The sequence below is a fragment of the Porites lutea genome, chromosome 10 (genome assembly GCF_958299795.1).
Source record: "Porites lutea chromosome 10, jaPorLute2.1, whole genome shotgun sequence".
In the NCBI taxonomy this organism is placed as follows: domain Eukaryota; kingdom Metazoa; phylum Cnidaria; class Anthozoa; order Scleractinia; family Poritidae; genus Porites; species Porites lutea.
The window spans coordinates 11,770,024-11,787,526 of record NC_133210.1 but is presented as its reverse complement, the minus strand read 5'-3'; the positions used below and the strand labels follow the sequence as shown (position 1 = coordinate 11,787,526).

General features: G+C 40.3%; 2 protein-coding genes across 3 annotated transcripts in view; both read right to left on the bottom strand.

Moving 5' to 3' along the window:
* The window catches only part of LOC140949510 (D-inositol 3-phosphate glycosyltransferase-like), a 172,579-nt gene that overhangs the window by 127,593 nt on the left and 27,483 nt on the right, over positions 1–17,503 (bottom strand). The window lies entirely within an intron of this gene.
* Positions 7,410–15,546, bottom strand: LOC140951146 (uncharacterized). Of its 2 annotated transcripts, XR_012167254.1 has the most exons (3): positions 14,986–15,546; positions 13,799–14,631; positions 7,410–7,963 (listed from the first exon to the last, which is right to left on the bottom strand). XR_012167254.1 is itself a non-coding variant. In XM_073400362.1 (2 exons), exons 1-2 carry the CDS (start codon positions 15,218–15,220, stop codon positions 13,952–13,954), a joined length of 915 nt encoding a protein of 304 aa, XP_073256463.1. In that variant the 5' UTR covers positions 15,221–15,546; the 3' UTR covers positions 11,673–13,951. The 2 variants fall into 2 exon arrangements, 1 of the variants encoding a protein (XP_073256463.1); XM_073400362.1 differs by lacking the exon at positions 7,410–7,963 and having other exon boundaries at positions 11,673–14,631.

Below are 17,503 nucleotides of genomic sequence, written 5' to 3'. Positions count from 1 at the left end.
CTTATCACAGCTAGTCACTTTTCCACAAAGTCTCATCCTATTTATTCTTTTTCGATTCATTCAGTTTAATGTAGGGTGCCTGTGAGGTGCCTGAGGGTGCCTGTAGGGTGCCTGTGGGGTGCCTGTGGGGTGCTTGTGGTCGATGAAAATTCATAGACTCCAGTGCAGATTGCTTAGAACTTAACTACCGTGATACACTTTTCAGCCATTTTATTTGCAGACGTTTTACTCCTCATAGCAAGAAAGTTTCATTAACAAGCCTCTGTTTAAGTTTTGTTTCATGGTTAACTGGTCCGCCAATTCGTCACTGATTTTGTCCATAGTGTTATAAGACCATTGATCTGGGGTACATTCACACTTATAGCTCACTTTGCTGTGTTCCCTGGAGGAGGTCTCTATTTTGATGAGAGAGGTCTTAAGTGTTTTTCTCTTCTCAAGGATGGTATTCAGGCCTTGATACAATGGGTAGACGACTTCAAACACTAAGTTGCGGTCCCCTTGTTTGCTAGGTGTCTGTCGCTTTAGTCTACCACATACAAATCTGTCTCCAATTTTGGTATAAGTGGCTTTTAACTTTGGATAATCTAGAGCCAATTCCATCCAGAAGAGTTTATCCTCGTTCTTAGCTTCACGTTCTCTCTGCTCACGTTCAGCTTGCATTTCCTCTAGATCTCTATCCCATTCACGCTGTTCTGCGGGAGTCCAATCGTCATACCCTCCCATCCACATGATGAGTTGTGATAAATGATAGATAGAATAGCACACCCCTTTTTTCTTATACCTCACCTCAGGCTATAAATAGAATGGATTTGTGTCTATCATTATCAGTTGTACGTTCGATTGCCTAGAGGTAACATGTCTGTTATGGGTGGTTCTGTAGAAGCACTTTCTACCAAGACTGGTAATGAACCCACCGAAAAAACCATGCCTGCCAAGACCAGGTTGAAGGGTTATCGACAAAAACTGATGACGATCAAAGCTAGAATCAAGTATCGAGAGCATACCCTCAAAGGGTTTAAAAAACATCTCAAGAATGGTACGTTTCCGCAAAGAATGAAATCTATAAAACCATACCCAAAAATGAGTTCCCCCGAAGCTCAAGCTATCGTCAATGCTGCCTGTGATCAAGTGCAAAGTGTCATTTTGGATCAAATGATTCAAGAAGAAGAGAAGAAACTCTCTCAAGATCAAGACAGTTATCAAACTATGAGGAAGCAACGGGAAGGTGATCGTCAGCAGCTCAAGGCCCCTAAAAAACCCAAGAAACCTACTGTGGCTCAACTCCAACAAGAGCTCGCAGACTTCCAGTCAAAATATCCCCAAATTTGTAGTAAATTAGAAAACAGTCAGTGAATAAAACACAGTCAGTTGAAATGTTTAAACAATGTGTGATTTATTTACCTTATATAGCAAATGACGTACCTAGTGAAATTGCAATGCTGTGAAAGTAAGCTACCCTTGTTTATACTTGGCCTTCAACTTCAGAGAATATGTTTTAACTACAATCAAAGTCTCCGCTTCAGGGTAGACAACCACTGCTTCCCATTCGCTCTCTGAGTTTCTTGTTACTTGTGGGTGTAAATGTTCCACTACGTGCAGGCGCTGTACTAACGTAGTGTTTGTGCGAACTGCGAATCGCTGTAACCCCCCTCTCATCTTGCCCCTTGTATGTCCCTTACACTGTGTTTTCTAAAATATGCTTGAAATAGCCAATCACAGCTGCTGCTTTGGGATCCACGTTTGTTACACAATCTGAGCCCACAAAGGTGCGATTCCCGTTCCATTTGTTTTCTACAAAGAAGTAAGATTCTATCTGTGTTTGACCACAAGGGCAGACGTTATGCTCGCCGTGTTCAATGGGTCTGGATTCCACAAATTGCCACTCGTTCTTGAAGTTCTTCTCTTCACTTAAATGTTGCAAATGAAGTTGCAAATTTACCTCTCGCTCTCTACAAATACATCCATGCACACGACGCATGTGATCTTGTCTTGCATTTTGTCTTGTAAACATGGCATTGCAGTACCAGCAGTCAAAGCAAGGTTTTTCATCAGCATGAGCGGTCTTCGTGTGTAGGGTCAAGTTTTGAGCAGATGTCAATACCTTATCGCAAATCATACATGGAAAACGCAATGGGTTGTTCCAATGTTGCTGTCATACATGTCGTAACATAACGTGTTTGTATCCATTAGTAACAATCTGGGCATTTCACTCGATTTTCTGTTGTACCGCATCTCTTTTTATGTTGAAAGAAATGGCCTTTGCTAAGACTCTTCCTACAAGTAGGACAAGGTCTAGGATACGTTATCTTTTGCATCATCGTTATTAGCACAAAGACGTAGTGAGTTGAAAAGGGAAAACTGCCTAGAACTTATACTCAAAAGTGATCCCCAGAGATTTTCTGTATGCTTGGGTCATGTATTGTTTGTTACCATCACGTTCACTGAGCAGGTCTGGACAAGTCTTTTGTATTTACACCCAATGACGTCAACGGCTTTTGTTGTCATGGATTAATCGAATGACGTCAATCTAGTGTTGTGTCCGTTAATTACGTGATGACATCATTCGCTATTGTTCTCGTGGATCAGTATGATAACTAATTTAAATTCCACACACGGTGCTTTTAATTGTGTCATCAACCAGCTATAACTTAACCAATCAAAGAGGGCTAACATGATGCGTGCTAAGTTACACGTCCAAGGAAAGAATGCAAAGTGGGAATATTTGTCAACACCCCAAGACATCTTGTTAAAGGCAGCGGTAACAGTTCGACTGCTTGCAATGAAATATAACACTGTGATTTCATAGGGTACCCATGACGTGTAATCCAGCGTTGAAGTGCTCGTAATAAAGCATCGCTCATAGACATCAACAAACTTTCATGCCAAGCAGGGACACATATTGTTGAATACACAAATCCAATTGAATTTCCACCACCGAATCGTTATTAGCTACCACACGATCCGCTAATTCTGTTAACTCCACAGAAATCACTGGGTTGTAAAGGTCATAGCAATGAGAACTAGTCAGACGTTTGTCTTGGCAATATGAAAATTGTTCCAAATCTTGCATAGATACTGTCTGCATTGTGACTGCTGTTTAACACGTTCGCTAAAACCATTCTACTTACTATGCTTGAAAAACGGTGAGTCAGCAAGTCCCCTCTCTCGCTAGGATCCAGACCCACGAAATCTCTGTTAGAGTGGGAGGGGAAGGGGTTAGGGGAAGAGAGTGTTTTTAGGGCAAGGGAGTGGGGTTAGCGCAATCTAGCTTTGTTTCAGAGATAAGTAGTCAGGTAAATCAATCACACAGAAATAATCCTTACACACGTTTATTGAATCAGTAACCTAGCGTACAAATCTGTAGGCAAAAATGCTAACTTAAAAAGCCTTAGGAGGCCTAGTTCAAGTATGTTGGCCTATCCAATCATAACATAAGGTTTGCTGCTACAATCCTTTGTTTGAATCACCCGCTTTTCAAAGACAAGGCGATAATTCTTGACTTTAGGGGTTAGACAGATTTTCTTGGTGGTCCTATTGGTGTCCATATTTACGCTTACAGGTACCGCAATAGGTTGTGGTGCATTCCCAGGGTTTTTGATCGCAGCTAAAATGTGACTTTTCATGGAATCAAAATTCAACAGAGCCCTGCCCTGCTCATCCTGAGTAAAACCGCGTATTTTGCATTCTGTTTCACCATTTTGTAGCATGAAAGTGTAATTTTTTGGACCCCCTGTCGCAAACTCCTGTATGGGTACGCCAGCGGTTTCGTCTTTCATCTGACCCAAAAACGGACCCGTCTCCACTGCAGGTAAACCGTTACGCCAAAGATAAATGATGCTGTCTGTATCAAAATATAGAACTTGATCCTTCAACTGTTCCAAATACTTGTACGACTCTAAGCGAGCCCATGACGTGGTGAAACTTGCGATAAAAATGTTGGTTTTATTGCTTGGAATGACCTCTTCTACAGCTTTACTGACATCAATTTCTACTATATCGTCAGTGCATATTCGTATGTCGTGAATGTTGTTACCAACATCTTCTATTATTGCATATAGCTCTGCAGGACTTGTGACGGTACAGGTTTGAGTCTTGTTGGGTTTCTCGCCGAATTAGCCCCAGAAGCTGAAAATACAAAGAGGGAAACAAATCAAACAATGATTCTTTGAAGATCTTTGTCCTATCTTTTCATTCTAATTCTAATTACCTGTTGAGCATGAGTTTCGCCACTTGTTTCCGTCCCCCGTTTTTGGCCACTTTTGCAGGCTCTAGCTGAACCCCTTCACGGTCATAGTAAGCATTGATGTACTCTGACTTTGCAGCCTCTGTGGTACAATTCTTGGGCCAACCCGATGCTTCAGTTTTATTTTTGAGCCATTTATTTACTTAGTCTGCAAACAAGCCCTCTTTGCGCTGATTTTCAGAAAAATGCCACACCTCGTGAATTTTTAGGATCTTGTAACCAAGGTCCACAGCTTTCTGCAACTCGGGTGTGCACCAAGTGCCCGTTATACAGCGTTCCTCCGCAGTGTGGGTACAAACCGCTGTACGAGTCAACCATTGTTTTTCCAATTCTTCCTTTACACATTGTGTACATAGAGGAAACATGAGTTTGCCACCAATGTGGACGGGGAGTACTGGATGATACAAATGGGGTGGTGGGAGAATCTTGACTTTTGCTATGCCTAAGTAGCTGCCGATATCTTGATTTGTTGGATTGACCAAAATCTCGGGGTGACCCACTGGATATGTTTTTGTTTTGTTGACGTACGGGTAAAGCGAATTGATGTCTACATAGCAAATTTCTTCTCCTGCTGCTGCAACACAATGTAAACGCACTCCATTGGTGCTACCACCAAAGAAGCTATCTCTAGGGTTCAATGGCTCGGACAGCTGAAAGGTCTTCAAAAATTCCATGAGAGTGGGGTTTGTCTTCCTCCCAATCTCAAAATCATGCTACCATTTCTCAATCACCGTATAGCCTGTTTGACGTAACTTCTGTGTCTTTTTACAGGTGGCTTCATAGATTTCCGAGATGGTACGATCTGGATGACAATTGTGTTTCCCGTAGCGATGGTTTGGGAAACATTTAACACACCCATGATAAAAGCAACCATGAAACTCATAGACCGTTTTGGTAGTTTCGTCATAGCCATCGACAAACAAAGCCTCGCCTTGTGTGATCACCTTTTGCTCTCTCCCGTTGCGGACATGGCGTAGTTTATTTCCTCCTAGTTTAAAATCTTCAAAACATAACCATTCTAGTGCTGCTGTACTTTGATTCACATTAGCACCACACCAGCCATTCAATGGTTCTATGGCAATGGTATCCTCGGGGATAAGATCTCTTCGCCAGAATAAATTGCATGCAGAAGCAATGGTGGCACATTTTTCTATAGGATTAAACCCTGCTTCCTCTTTAAATTCTTGTATAAACTTTAGACAGGCAGCTTTCAAGACCATTACATCAGAATGGCAGTACTTGTTTAACTCCTCCCAGAGGACATATTCTTCATTTCTTGCCAATTCAGTCGCGTACCAAGTGTCAAACTCTTTTCGTTTCTTTTGCTTCATTGCTTGTGGCTGAAAATAGTGTTTTGCCGGTAGACGACCCCTGTAAGTTAAACTCTCTCTTGTATGGAACGCATGCGGAAAGAAACCTTTATGAAGCTCGAAGAAATTGGGAGAAAACAAAGTGAATCTTTGAAGGTAATCATGGCGTCCAGATACCAGTAATGGAACTTCAGAGTTTTGGCGCCCGTCGTCAGCTGGTTGTCCACGTTAATACCCTGACGGTAAAAGTTCCTCGATGATAAAGTTGCTATCAAAACCCTTAAGGTTGTGAAAAATTATAAATAAATCGCGCTGTTTGTCTCCCACTTCTGTTAATTGATTCATCGCGTCAATAAACTTTTGAATGCAGGTTTCGCCACTAAAGGCATGAGAAACATTGTGTGGATCTTCTTCAGTAGCATATCGAATCAAATCGGCTATGAATAACTGCTTTCCCTGCTCTGTGGGTTCTATCAAACATTCGATGTCAGCAAACACCATAAGAGGTGGTAGCTTCTTTTCCTCGTCATCATCATCATCATCATCATCGTGTTCCTCATCATCTACCTCTTTAACACGTTGGATGTAACATTTGTGATTGTATATTTCAACAAATTCATGGCAGTAACGGCAAGTGTCATGGTAGCATTTGTGTGGCTTCTTTGGATTGACTTTATAACCTTTACAGCATTTTAAACACTTTTTTTAGCTTCTGACAGAGACTCACTTTTTTCTTGCCTTTTGTTTCTTTATGAGCTTTGAAACAGTCTGGACCATAGAAATCCCGCTGGCAGTCTTTACAGTGAATGGTTCTCTTTTTTCCTGGGGAAAAATCTGGGCAGCCATCATTATTTTTCTGAGAACGTGTGCGCTGACAACTACTGCAATTACGACCACTACAAGAATGGCTTGCTGTGTCATCTGTATTGAACCCTTTACAGCAATCAGGGCAGAAGTAGGATCGATTCAGAAAGGCGGCCTTGCTTCGTAAGCCATTGTAATGATTGTCGTGTTTAAGCAAATAAATGACTTTGCTATACTGATCCACATTGCCTTGAAAAATACAGGCACAAGAGACGTAATCTACCACGATGATTTTGTAGCCTTGGGGTCCTAGAAACGCTGGAAATTTTTCTACTTCGTCATAGCCACAGGGTCCCTCAGGTACAATTGCATCTTGGTGAAGCTGCTTGGCTAGGCGTTCTTGAATGGGTCTGCCATCACGTAGATTTCTATATTGTTTGTCTGGGTCTCCATCCACGTACTCTTTCATCGTTACGAGGGCACGGGCACAACATAAATCATCTGTGTTTTTGATCTTGATCATACAATTTTTCTTTTTGTGCATCAAATCAAATGGCAATCTGTTTGGATTTTTAGAAGCTGGACCTTTACCACCTTTTTCAGGATAGGTAATAAACGTGAGAGTTGCATTGAACCCAACCGCTGGATTCATATTTTGAGCACTGTTCATTTTACGGGCGAGTGACTCAAACATAGCATGAACATAATCGCCACGTTTCACGAACTCTTTGACGGGAATCCCATATTTTACGTGAGATAAAAATCCTGAATTCACAGTGCCATTGGAATGTTCCTTTGAGGTTAAAGTGAGATGGACTTTAGTTGAATCCGGCAATTATTCCTTTACGATCATATCTCTTACCGCTTCAAAGAGAGACTCCGACAACCCATCTCCCAAAGATTCCTCTTCGGTGGCTTTACGTAGCTGATCAAACGTGACGGAAAATTGCTCTTTTTTGACTGCTCCCTTTAAGCCTTGCCTTTTGTATGGTAGAAACGTGAGATTGGCTTTAAACAAAGGATTCTCAGACAGTTCCAAACGCTTAGCTCTCTCTACCAAAAAATCATCCAGGCCGTCGTCCATGAGGTGAGACATATCAACATCATCTTCATCGTCTAATTTTCTTTTGACAGCCTGAGGCTCTTCTTTTTTCACAGGGTTTAGGTCCTTCTTCTCACTGTCGAGGTCTTTTTTCATGCGTCTAGTAGTCACAGCCCCACCTGTCTGACTTTCAATTGATAAATGGGGTACTTTGTCTGCATGTAATAACTCCATCCTCGCTAATTCACTGCTTTCTTCTGCTTTTCTCTTAGCTTTTTCAGAATGGAAGTGTTTGTTATGTTTTGACAGATCATCTTTTCTTTTAAAAGTTGATTCACAACACGGGCAAGGAATAGGGACTGTTGTCTTCCCGCAATATTTCCTATGACGTGAATAGGAACTTCTATTCTTGAGTTTCTTTCCGCAGGTAAGGCATGGTCTTGGATAAGTAAAAACCATTATGGATGAGTTCCGCTCACTACAAATGATGTGGGGTTGAATGAAAAAATGAGAGTTGCTAGCGGTCTTTTATACCTACTCTAGTCAAAAGAATGACGTCATGATCTAAAAATAGAAACAAATTCTGCTGAGTTAGCAAATCCTTGTGTGAAAACGTGCAAGTTGTTATGACCCTAGAGATTGGACCTTGGACTCTACTGATTGTTAGGTTGAGACATCGAACTCGACCGATGTAGCGCTCAACACGGCCCTCGACTGATTAGGGTTAGGAAAATGCCTTCGATTTGTTAGGGTTAAACACTGCCCTCCACTGATTAGGGTTAGAAAAGTGCCTTCGATTTGTTAAGGTTAAACACTGCCCTCGACTGATTAGGGTTAGAAAAACGCCTTCGATTTGTTAGGGTTAAACACTGCCCTCGACTGATTAGGGTTAGAAAAATGCCTTCGATTGTTAGGGTTAAAAACTGCCCGCGACTGATTAGGGTTAGAAAAATGCCTTCGATTTGTTAGGGTTAAACACTGCCCTCGACTGATTAGGGTTAGAAAAATGCCTTCGACTGATTAGGTTTAAACACTGCCCTCGTCTGATTAGGTTTAAACACTGCCCTCGACTGATTAGGGTAAGACCCTCCGCCCAAAATTTCTTCATCGCCTTTTCCTTAGCAACAACTAGCGTTCGTAGTTACAGATGTTGCCTTTAGGGTGTCCGCTGTATACCGTCATCACTCCAAAAAATTTAGAAGGCTTTGTATGGCGACCAACCTCATTTGCATAACAATAGTGCGTAAACAGACCTGTACTACTGCTAGCGGCTTACGATCAGGAATTCGTTTAAATAACCAACCTTTCGACTGTTTGATAATGTCATTATTTCTGTATGGATATGAAGTGTTGGGCTCTGCATATCACAGCAAATATTTAGAACGGGTTGACACCTTTTTACAGCGAGCGTCATCGTTTTTGGCTATTTTGATATCTGATGTAATTAAGCGACAATGAGCTTTTCAACAGAATCACAAGTGACACTGCTCATGTATTGTATGCCGACTTGCTTTCCACCCAAACGTAAATCTTTAACTTTTGATTTTTGTAATACAGATCTCAGGTTTTTATTGTAAAGCCACACGTATGTTGCGACTGATTTCTTAATAAAGACTTAATCTCTAGATATAGCTCCGAAAATCTGCGAAAATTTTCACACGTTGGTATGGTGGGGCCTCCCCGCGGACATCTTTCTCCTTTAATACGTTGTCAGAGAACTATTCCTTTTCTTGGCTGGATAAACTGTATTCTAGACTGAGATCGGACAAATTATTTACCAAAAGCGAATGGGTCCCTTTTCTGAGAAAAAACGGAAGAAAGCAATTCACCAATTATCGCGGATAAAACCTGGGAATGAATGTTGGAACTCTTGTTTTAGTGGTGTGGGGGTGGGGGTGTAAGTGGAGGTGGGGGGCTGGACAGAAAGGACAAGGACAGATCGGTAGTCCAGAACCCTGGGAAGAGTTCGGTATCAACAGTACGATTTTTCCAGTTTTGAGTATCAGTGGACAACGGTCAGGATGTGGAACAGGTAAATTAGCTCAAGATAACTCTGCGATCTGAATAAATCAAAGGGGGCTGCCGATCATTAAGCCACGAATTTCCGGTCGTTCCTTCTCTCCAACCAAAACAGTAATGAGGGATAAAGAGAAGAATAAGACGATTGTAATATTTTTCCCCATCATTACGTGGCAAACTTCCCGTGCGAATGTGATGGCAAGTCTAAAAACCTTATTAGTAAATAAATTACCAAGAAGTGAAAGCACTGGAGTTAGTGGCTTTATTTTTCCTCAAAACGGGAACCTTCAGTGCCAAAAAGCTGTTAGGAGATTTCCGTGGATGCCATATTTTGTTCTGTTGGCGCTTTTTTTCTTTTGAAGAGAAAAGGGCAAATACACAGTCACTTTGATAGATAGAAGTTGATTAATCTCATCCCGCATTCCGCAAGGGTTCGTCTTGTGGTGCTAACTGTATTCGCCGTTGGTCATTGATCACTCAGTTGAGTTCTTGCACTGTGATAAAACTTTGGGTAAGAATACTCTTTCAGATAGGAGATGCTCTGTCGGCACTCTTAGCATTTTAAGGCTAGATTTGACCAGCATTTTGCGCAGCGAGTTGTTATGCAAACGTTTTTCTACCGACAACAAAAATATTCTGAAGATTACACCGTTCTTTATTCAGGATACCAAAAATTAGAGAAATCGGTTAAATCATTCCTGCTCGCATATAAATAGGTTGGGGCGACCTTAAAATGAACGGGAGGAATGCCGAGTGGGGAGGAGGGGAGAGAAGGAATTCTCTATATCGAATCCCTCAGATTCGTTCTAGTAAAATCTTTTTAATTTTGTATCCGAAAAAGCCAGGAGCCCATTTTAATAGGCTCCTGGGGACCCAGATTGAACTTTCTTGCTCCCACCATACACCTACAAATCGTTTTAATGACATAGCCGGAGTTTAGCTAAATAGGAAAAGAAAAATTTGAAGCATAATACTTACGCAAAAGTTTTTAGCTGCAAAATAAAATATTCGCCATTTTAACATCTCCTATAATACATCTTTTTTTGTCTTGTCTTCAATTTCTCGAGGGGCTACTGTAATACCCAGGAGAAATTAAAGGCAAACGGGTTATGAAACATTTTGGGGGTTGGGGCGCCGGGGGAAGCAAGTTGTATTATGGGAGATGTGCAAATGGCGGATAGCTATATCAAAGGCTGAGAGGAGTGAAAACTATAAGTCACAATGACAAGGAATGGACAGAAAAAGGCACGGAGAACAGAAACAAACTAATTTACTGATTGAGATACTTGGCACAAATTACAAAATAATAGGCCATTTCAGAGTTCCCTCAAGCCCCGGTTTAACGCAAGGCTAAGTGCGAAATTAAGTAAGTAAGAAGTAAGACATTTATTGTACACTCCCCAGCGGGACTTTTCAGTTATACAAGACAAAGCTAAAACTCATTATCAAGTATATTTGAAAATAATTACCTAAAAAAAAAAATTACTTAAGTTTCCATTTAAAATTCTTTTGAGACAATCAATGAAAGGTTAAAAGCTAAGAACAATCGCGGGGTCCAAATATTTACGTAACAATATTTTCCTCAGTTTCTGTTTAAAATCCCTATGATTCTCACTCAATTTGAGGTCTCTATCTAGGCTGTTTCACAAACTGACAACGCTGTGCTGGAATGATCGCTGTTTTAAGGGATATTTAGTTGTTGTGAATTGCGTGTCACGCGGCCAGAGACTTGGCCTCTGGTAACTAGCTTGGGTTTGAGGTAATCCGGGAAAGACCGCCGAGCAGTAAAATAGTTTACAGAAAACAAGCGCGTTGATTAAAATCGTAAGAAGGTCTGAATTAAAAGCGTATTTAGCGCGATTTATATGGGCTAGCTTAGACATACAAGAAGCAGTGAGAGCTGAGATATGGCAGTCAAATGTCAGGGTAGGACCAAACATCACTCCTAAGTCCTTAACAGAGTCCGTAGGTAAAAGTTCCTTGCCCAGGAAAGAAAGCGTAAAGCTTTAGTGGTTTACAAACATCTGTCGACTACCGAACACCATGAGCTTTGTCTTATCCGGGTTAAACAGGAGATAGTTCTCAAAGCACCAATCACGGATATTGTAGGTCGTCATTAATTTTATCCGCGGAGGGCGTGAGAGTCCTCTACTATGAAGGAGAGAATTAGTTTCGTGCCGTCAACGTCACACACACTTGAGCACGTCTCACTGACTGCTGGTAGGTCGTTTACGTAGATACTAAATAACAGGGCTCCCAGCACGCAACAACAACAACAATGTCTTTATTTAAAGAAATATAAAGTTTACAATGCTTTATGTCCTGCAAATAGCTATAATGCTAATCTAGGCAGGACAAGACTATAACGCTACCTTGTGGCACTCCACACACCATGCGAACTACTTGAGACCTTTGGGATGTTAAACCAAGAGACTGCCGATGGGGCCAGCCCAATGGCTTTTAGTTTTCCCGATAAAATGTTGTGATTAATGCTATCAAAAGCTTGCTTATATCCAGGAAGACAATCGCTGTTAGCTTTCTCTTATCGACCGCCTCGAGTATAGTGTCGGTAGAGGCAATAAGGGAAGTCTCAGTGGAGTGCCACTTTTCAGGGGCACCCAACGACTGTTTTCTGTGAAATATCTGTTCGGAGAAGTAAAAATTGCCTAGAATTTTCTGTAGCTTGAGGAAAGCTAAAAATTTCTAGATGACCGTTCCATTCATGTACAATTTTCGAAGCTTAATTAATAAATTCCCTCACTCTCCATGTTAGCCCATTTTTCGTAAAGGAAGTCGGAATCGAAAATGCGATGCAGAGACGAATCAGGAAAACTACCACTTTCGTAAAACTTTAAATTGCAGCTAAAATTTTCGGGAAAATAATACTGAAGCCCTTGTAATTTCGGAAAGACTCAAGTTGCCCTAGGATGACCGAACAGATATAAATTTTTTAGCGCCACTTAAAATATATTTCTAGAGATCTGAAAGTACTCTGGATAGCCTAAATAGTGTTTTTAAAGCATTTAGGAGGAAACTGTCGTTGGGTGCCCCTGACTTTTGTTATTCATTTTGCTTCCGTGCGAAACTATTGATATGTAATGGATTTTATTAATTCTTATGCAAATAAAACCCATCTTCAGAAGAAATTTTTTGCACTTTAATAGTCTCGTTATAAAAGTGAGAGCTATTGCAACTCAGAAATGGCTTATTAAAGTAAAAATAATACATGGTAAGCGAAAATTTTATAAATATTTAGTTAATGAAAGCTGAAAAGTTAATATTTAAATTTCGGTCAAATCACGTACTAGTATTCTTATCACAGCCGGAACGTCAACTTAGGTAAGCAATGACTGATAAATTTAATCTATGTATCCTTAAATTTTTATTTGGGTAGGGGGCAAGTACAACAGCTATGAAGGTATAGTTAATTCATTCATTATTTATCTGCTTGTCAAAAATGTTGAACCGGTATTCGGTTAAGACGTTTAAATAAAACTCCGCTCTTTCCAGATTGATATCATTGCTAAGGAGGTATGATAAGTAAATACATTTCCTACAATAGCTCCAAAAAATGCAAATGAAAGTTGCATGATTCGAATTTATTTAGTCATGGTGAAACTAATGCAATTCTCCAAGGTATTTGTAAATCTTCTGAATCTAGCTGATGTATCTACTGCCACAGCAAACTGTAAATTATTGCAATGAGTTGGTATGACTGACTGTTCCGCCTAGATTAGCTATTCTACCTGCGGATCAACCTCTTTTAGTTGTCCTTTAAAAAATAAAGTTGAGTTGTTACAAAATAAAGCCTCAGATAAAACTATTTATTTTAGTGGAGTTTCTTGGCGTTGTAGGAACTATTCAGGTTGGTTACTGAGCTTTTGTGTTGTGGTATGGTAACTGTTCAGTTTCTTTCGAATCTTTTTTATCAGTCGTCATTTAGTAAACAGATTGCACATGTTGGCAACACCAAGAAAATACATGGTACAGAAATTAACCTATTACAAACACACTGCAACGTCCGAAGCTTACATGGTACGGCAACGGCGACGAAAACGTCTCTTAAAAAGTGAATTCGCGCTGCTTCATCTTTACATAAAAGACTGTATCGAAGTCGTGAAGTAAGGCACTTTCATGCCGCAGTCGTGCGAGCAGGGACGGCAAACAAATGTACAAAAAAGCGTGATGCTCGTGCAAAGTTGTTGTTTTGTTAAACTAAACCTATTGATTTTTTGCCGTTGCCGTCGCCCTCGTCGTTGCTTAAGCTCCCGGTCAGTGATAAGCGTTTGCTCCCTCCAGGACCAAAGTTTAGTTTTTCAATTTCCTCCTTATTATACTATATGCTCTATTTGTTAAATCAACATCTACTAAAAATCTTACCTCTCCTTTCTCATCAGATATAACAAAGAGCTTTGCATCAGGCGTAGCCCAATAGTCACGATATAAACGTTCCGTTAAGTACTCTGGGGCTTTCCAATCCGGGTAAATAAAACTGAGATCACTTTTGACGAGAGACACCAACCCATAACGGACTCACGTTTGTAACACAAGTGTTTCTTTGACAGCCATCCCTTTAGCAACTGAAGTCGACTCTGGAGTGACGATCCACCTTAATGCACCGGTATTTGGCTCGGCGACTATTTTTACTGGAACCCCGGCGGAAATTTTACCATACTTTTGCAGAAGTATCTCATCTATGTAACTAGGAACTTGAAAACCGGAACAGTGTACTTCGAGATCATATCGCGAGTATGATATTTTTCCATTGCGAAGTTTACTCTTTAGCAAGACGCGCTCCCTGCACGTTGGGTTATGCTCAGTATATTGTTTTGGAGCCGTAGCTGTATCAGCGTGTGGCTGTTGAAACTGTTGCTGGAATTCACGCCCCCATGAGGCCCGCGCTTTATAGTATCCTTCTGATGGATCTTGGGCTGTTTGACACAGCACAGTGTTCGAAGCGCAGCGACTGGCATCAGCCTGTTCACGAAAACTCTCAGAACAATGAATCTGTGGTTTCGTACGGTGAGTACTGGATCCAGAAATTAAAATTTTAGCAAAAACATCGGGATCTACTTCCAACTTTCCCTTCTTTAACCACGTTGTAAATACCTTGTTCCTTTCCTTTACCATATAGTCGATGGCTTGAGAGACATAAATTTTGTCTTGGTCTGGTAGAGGCAGATCATCACAAACTAATATGATGACTTTTTCAGCTGGTGAGAGATGACAAAATGTGCTCAGTCTTGCAAATGACAACCACAGTGACTGCGACAGCATGGTCATAAGAAATTATTGGATAGGATTAAAGTGATAACTGGAATAACGAATGTCGAATTATAAAATGTTTTAGGCCTTTATTCTGTGAGGAATATAAAGGACGTAAAGCAAGTATAGCCTGCGAAGGCAGGATCAGGTTTTTCACAGGCTTGAGCGCCATTTTCGTACCATACCAAAGTCTTACCGTCCAGTGTATATCGGCCATAGAGGCAAAAAAATAATAATAATTGAAAGTAAAGAAACAAAAAAGACAATGCTAATCCCTACTAGCTACTTGATATTCTTCTTACCAACTCTATCCACTGCCGTCTGGAGAAGGTCGAGGTATTCATTTCTTGGACCAACAGGAAGATTTCCATAACCATCTTTCACCGCTTTCGAATCCATCACCAAGACACAGAACCGTAGCGAATTTGTCTCCAGGAACTGCTTAAGGTTGACGGGGGAAAAGTTTGCAATGAAAGGATTTGCTTCAAGTTTTAGTTCTGGACCCATTTTTTCAATTTGGTGTCTCACAGCGTCCATGGACGTCACGGAGACGTTACATCCAAGGATTGCCAAGTATAGAGAAAAACAAAGTAAAAATCTATTTAATTACATCACGGTAATTACATTTAATCAGGAATCAGAATCTAAATACTCATCAGAAAAAAATATTCGTCAAGAAGATGAAATTAAGATCCGATGAGTATTAACGGCGGGGTGAGTTTTACTTGTCTTATCGACCCTTGAAAAGATGAAAGAGATCCAAAGGCCAGTGGCCATACGAACATTCTTACCGTAATAAAGATACACAAAAGAAACTTGCCTCAAAAACAACCAGTATCATACTGGCTAAAGATTTGAGAGTCAACAACTTATTGCCTTATGTGGAAGTTATCACCTACATCAAGAGCAAGCTCCAAGATCAAAGGAATGACGATAAACTACCTTTCTTTCGATTGGTACGAGAACGTCAGCGCCGTTTGTGATGCGACCTCGATGAAATTGACAGTGAAATGTTTTTTTAATGTGTGCAAAAATTTTGATAATATAAATGCAACGCGAAGGATTGTGGGAAGACCCTCCTTGATCAAGAGAGTTCTTGCCTACATGTTCGTTGCGGGTTATTCTCACTTTAGTTTGAACAAGTATCTTTTTTATAATGATTTCTTTTGTACGGGTTAGTGGGTTATCAAGAGTCCCTCAGTACCGCATTGCCAGAAAATGATGTTTAAGTTACGTAATGTGGTTTCAAAAGATACCCTTACCAAATCCAACACTGTTTTGAATGTATTTTTAAGCTATTTTTGAAAACTGTTTTTAACCTGTTTTGTGAAATAGGTTTTAAATAGGGTGAAAAGTGTATTTTAAATGTATTTTTCGACTGCTTTTAAAGGTGTTTTAACCTGTTTAAAACGCTATTAAAAAAGAATTTTTAAAGTATTTTAAATTCTTTTAAAATATATAAAAAATTCCAGGGCTTTTGCAAGGTTCAAAACAGGTCTAAAACAGTTTTTAAATACCTTATAAATCGGAATAAAAACAGGATAAAAACAGTTTCAAAAACATATTTTAATTTGCTATACTATTTTAAAACTATTTTTAATGGCAATTTTAAACGTATTTTGAAAAAAATAGGTTTAAAATAGGTACCAAATATATTTTTAATATATTTTTCGACTGATTTTAAAGTTGTTTTAACCTGTTTAAAACGCTATTAAAATGTTATGCTTCAAAATATATTTTAATAGCTGTTTAATCGGTTTCGAAATTTAGTAAAATACTCGTATTTGCAAATACAATAAAAATACTTTGAAAATAGTATTAAAATACCATAGAAGACGAAAAGCAATAGCACGCTATATTATGAAACTACATCAAAAATAGGATGCGACTTTCATTATAACAGAAATGGCCGTTTCACACTAGAGACGGATTACTCGTGTGAGACGGGTTATCCGTTTGATGATTCGCGTCAGATAGATAATACTTCTTAATTTGAAAATGGAATAGTTTTAATTTTGAATGAACAATCCGCCTGACTTTATCCGTCAATTTCGACGGACAGTTTGAAGACGGGATTATCCGTTCCAGATAGTCTGTGTACAGCCGCCCCCTCCTCTCAGAAAAAATAGGAGAAGGGGTGTGTGTGGAGAGGGCGCGACTGTACACAGGCTAGTTTCAGACGGATAATCCATTTCTAGCTCTAGCGTGAAAACGGCCAATAAAAAAATTCTCGTGTCCAGTGTGTTTAATGATAGCGAAGGACTGTACGGAACGACTGTCTGCCGTTGCCTTGTCCGTGGGCCTATTCCGCTCGGCCAATGCGTTTCGGGTCACGTGGTCCTAGCGAGTTCGCCACCGAAATGCCTTGACCGAGATTGCGTGGGAGGACGCCGTACAGGGACTAGGCGTGGCAATGTCTACCGTAGCGTCAAGAGAAAAACAGGGAAATGTTGTTTATCGGCAACGTATTTTACAAACGGTGACATCTCTGCGTGTTGTTTCACTAGTGTTTCGAGGGCACGACCTCCTGAAAATCGCAAATATTGATCCCCAGCAGGAAGCCACATTTTCGTTATGGAAAAAATTAGTTCACCGACAGAGTCGCGGAAATGGAGCCTAGGTCTTGGTCAACACCTAAAAGGCACTTCGCCTAACGTGCGTACGGAATCACACTAGCCAGGAAATAAAAACGTAACCATAAGTGATTTTAGTACCTCCCTTAAGAGTAGCAGATCTAGGGAACAGTTTCTTTTACGATTAACTCTTTTTTACCCTATTTACGGCTAACGGTTAAAATGTTTCAATTTTTACGGCTCGATT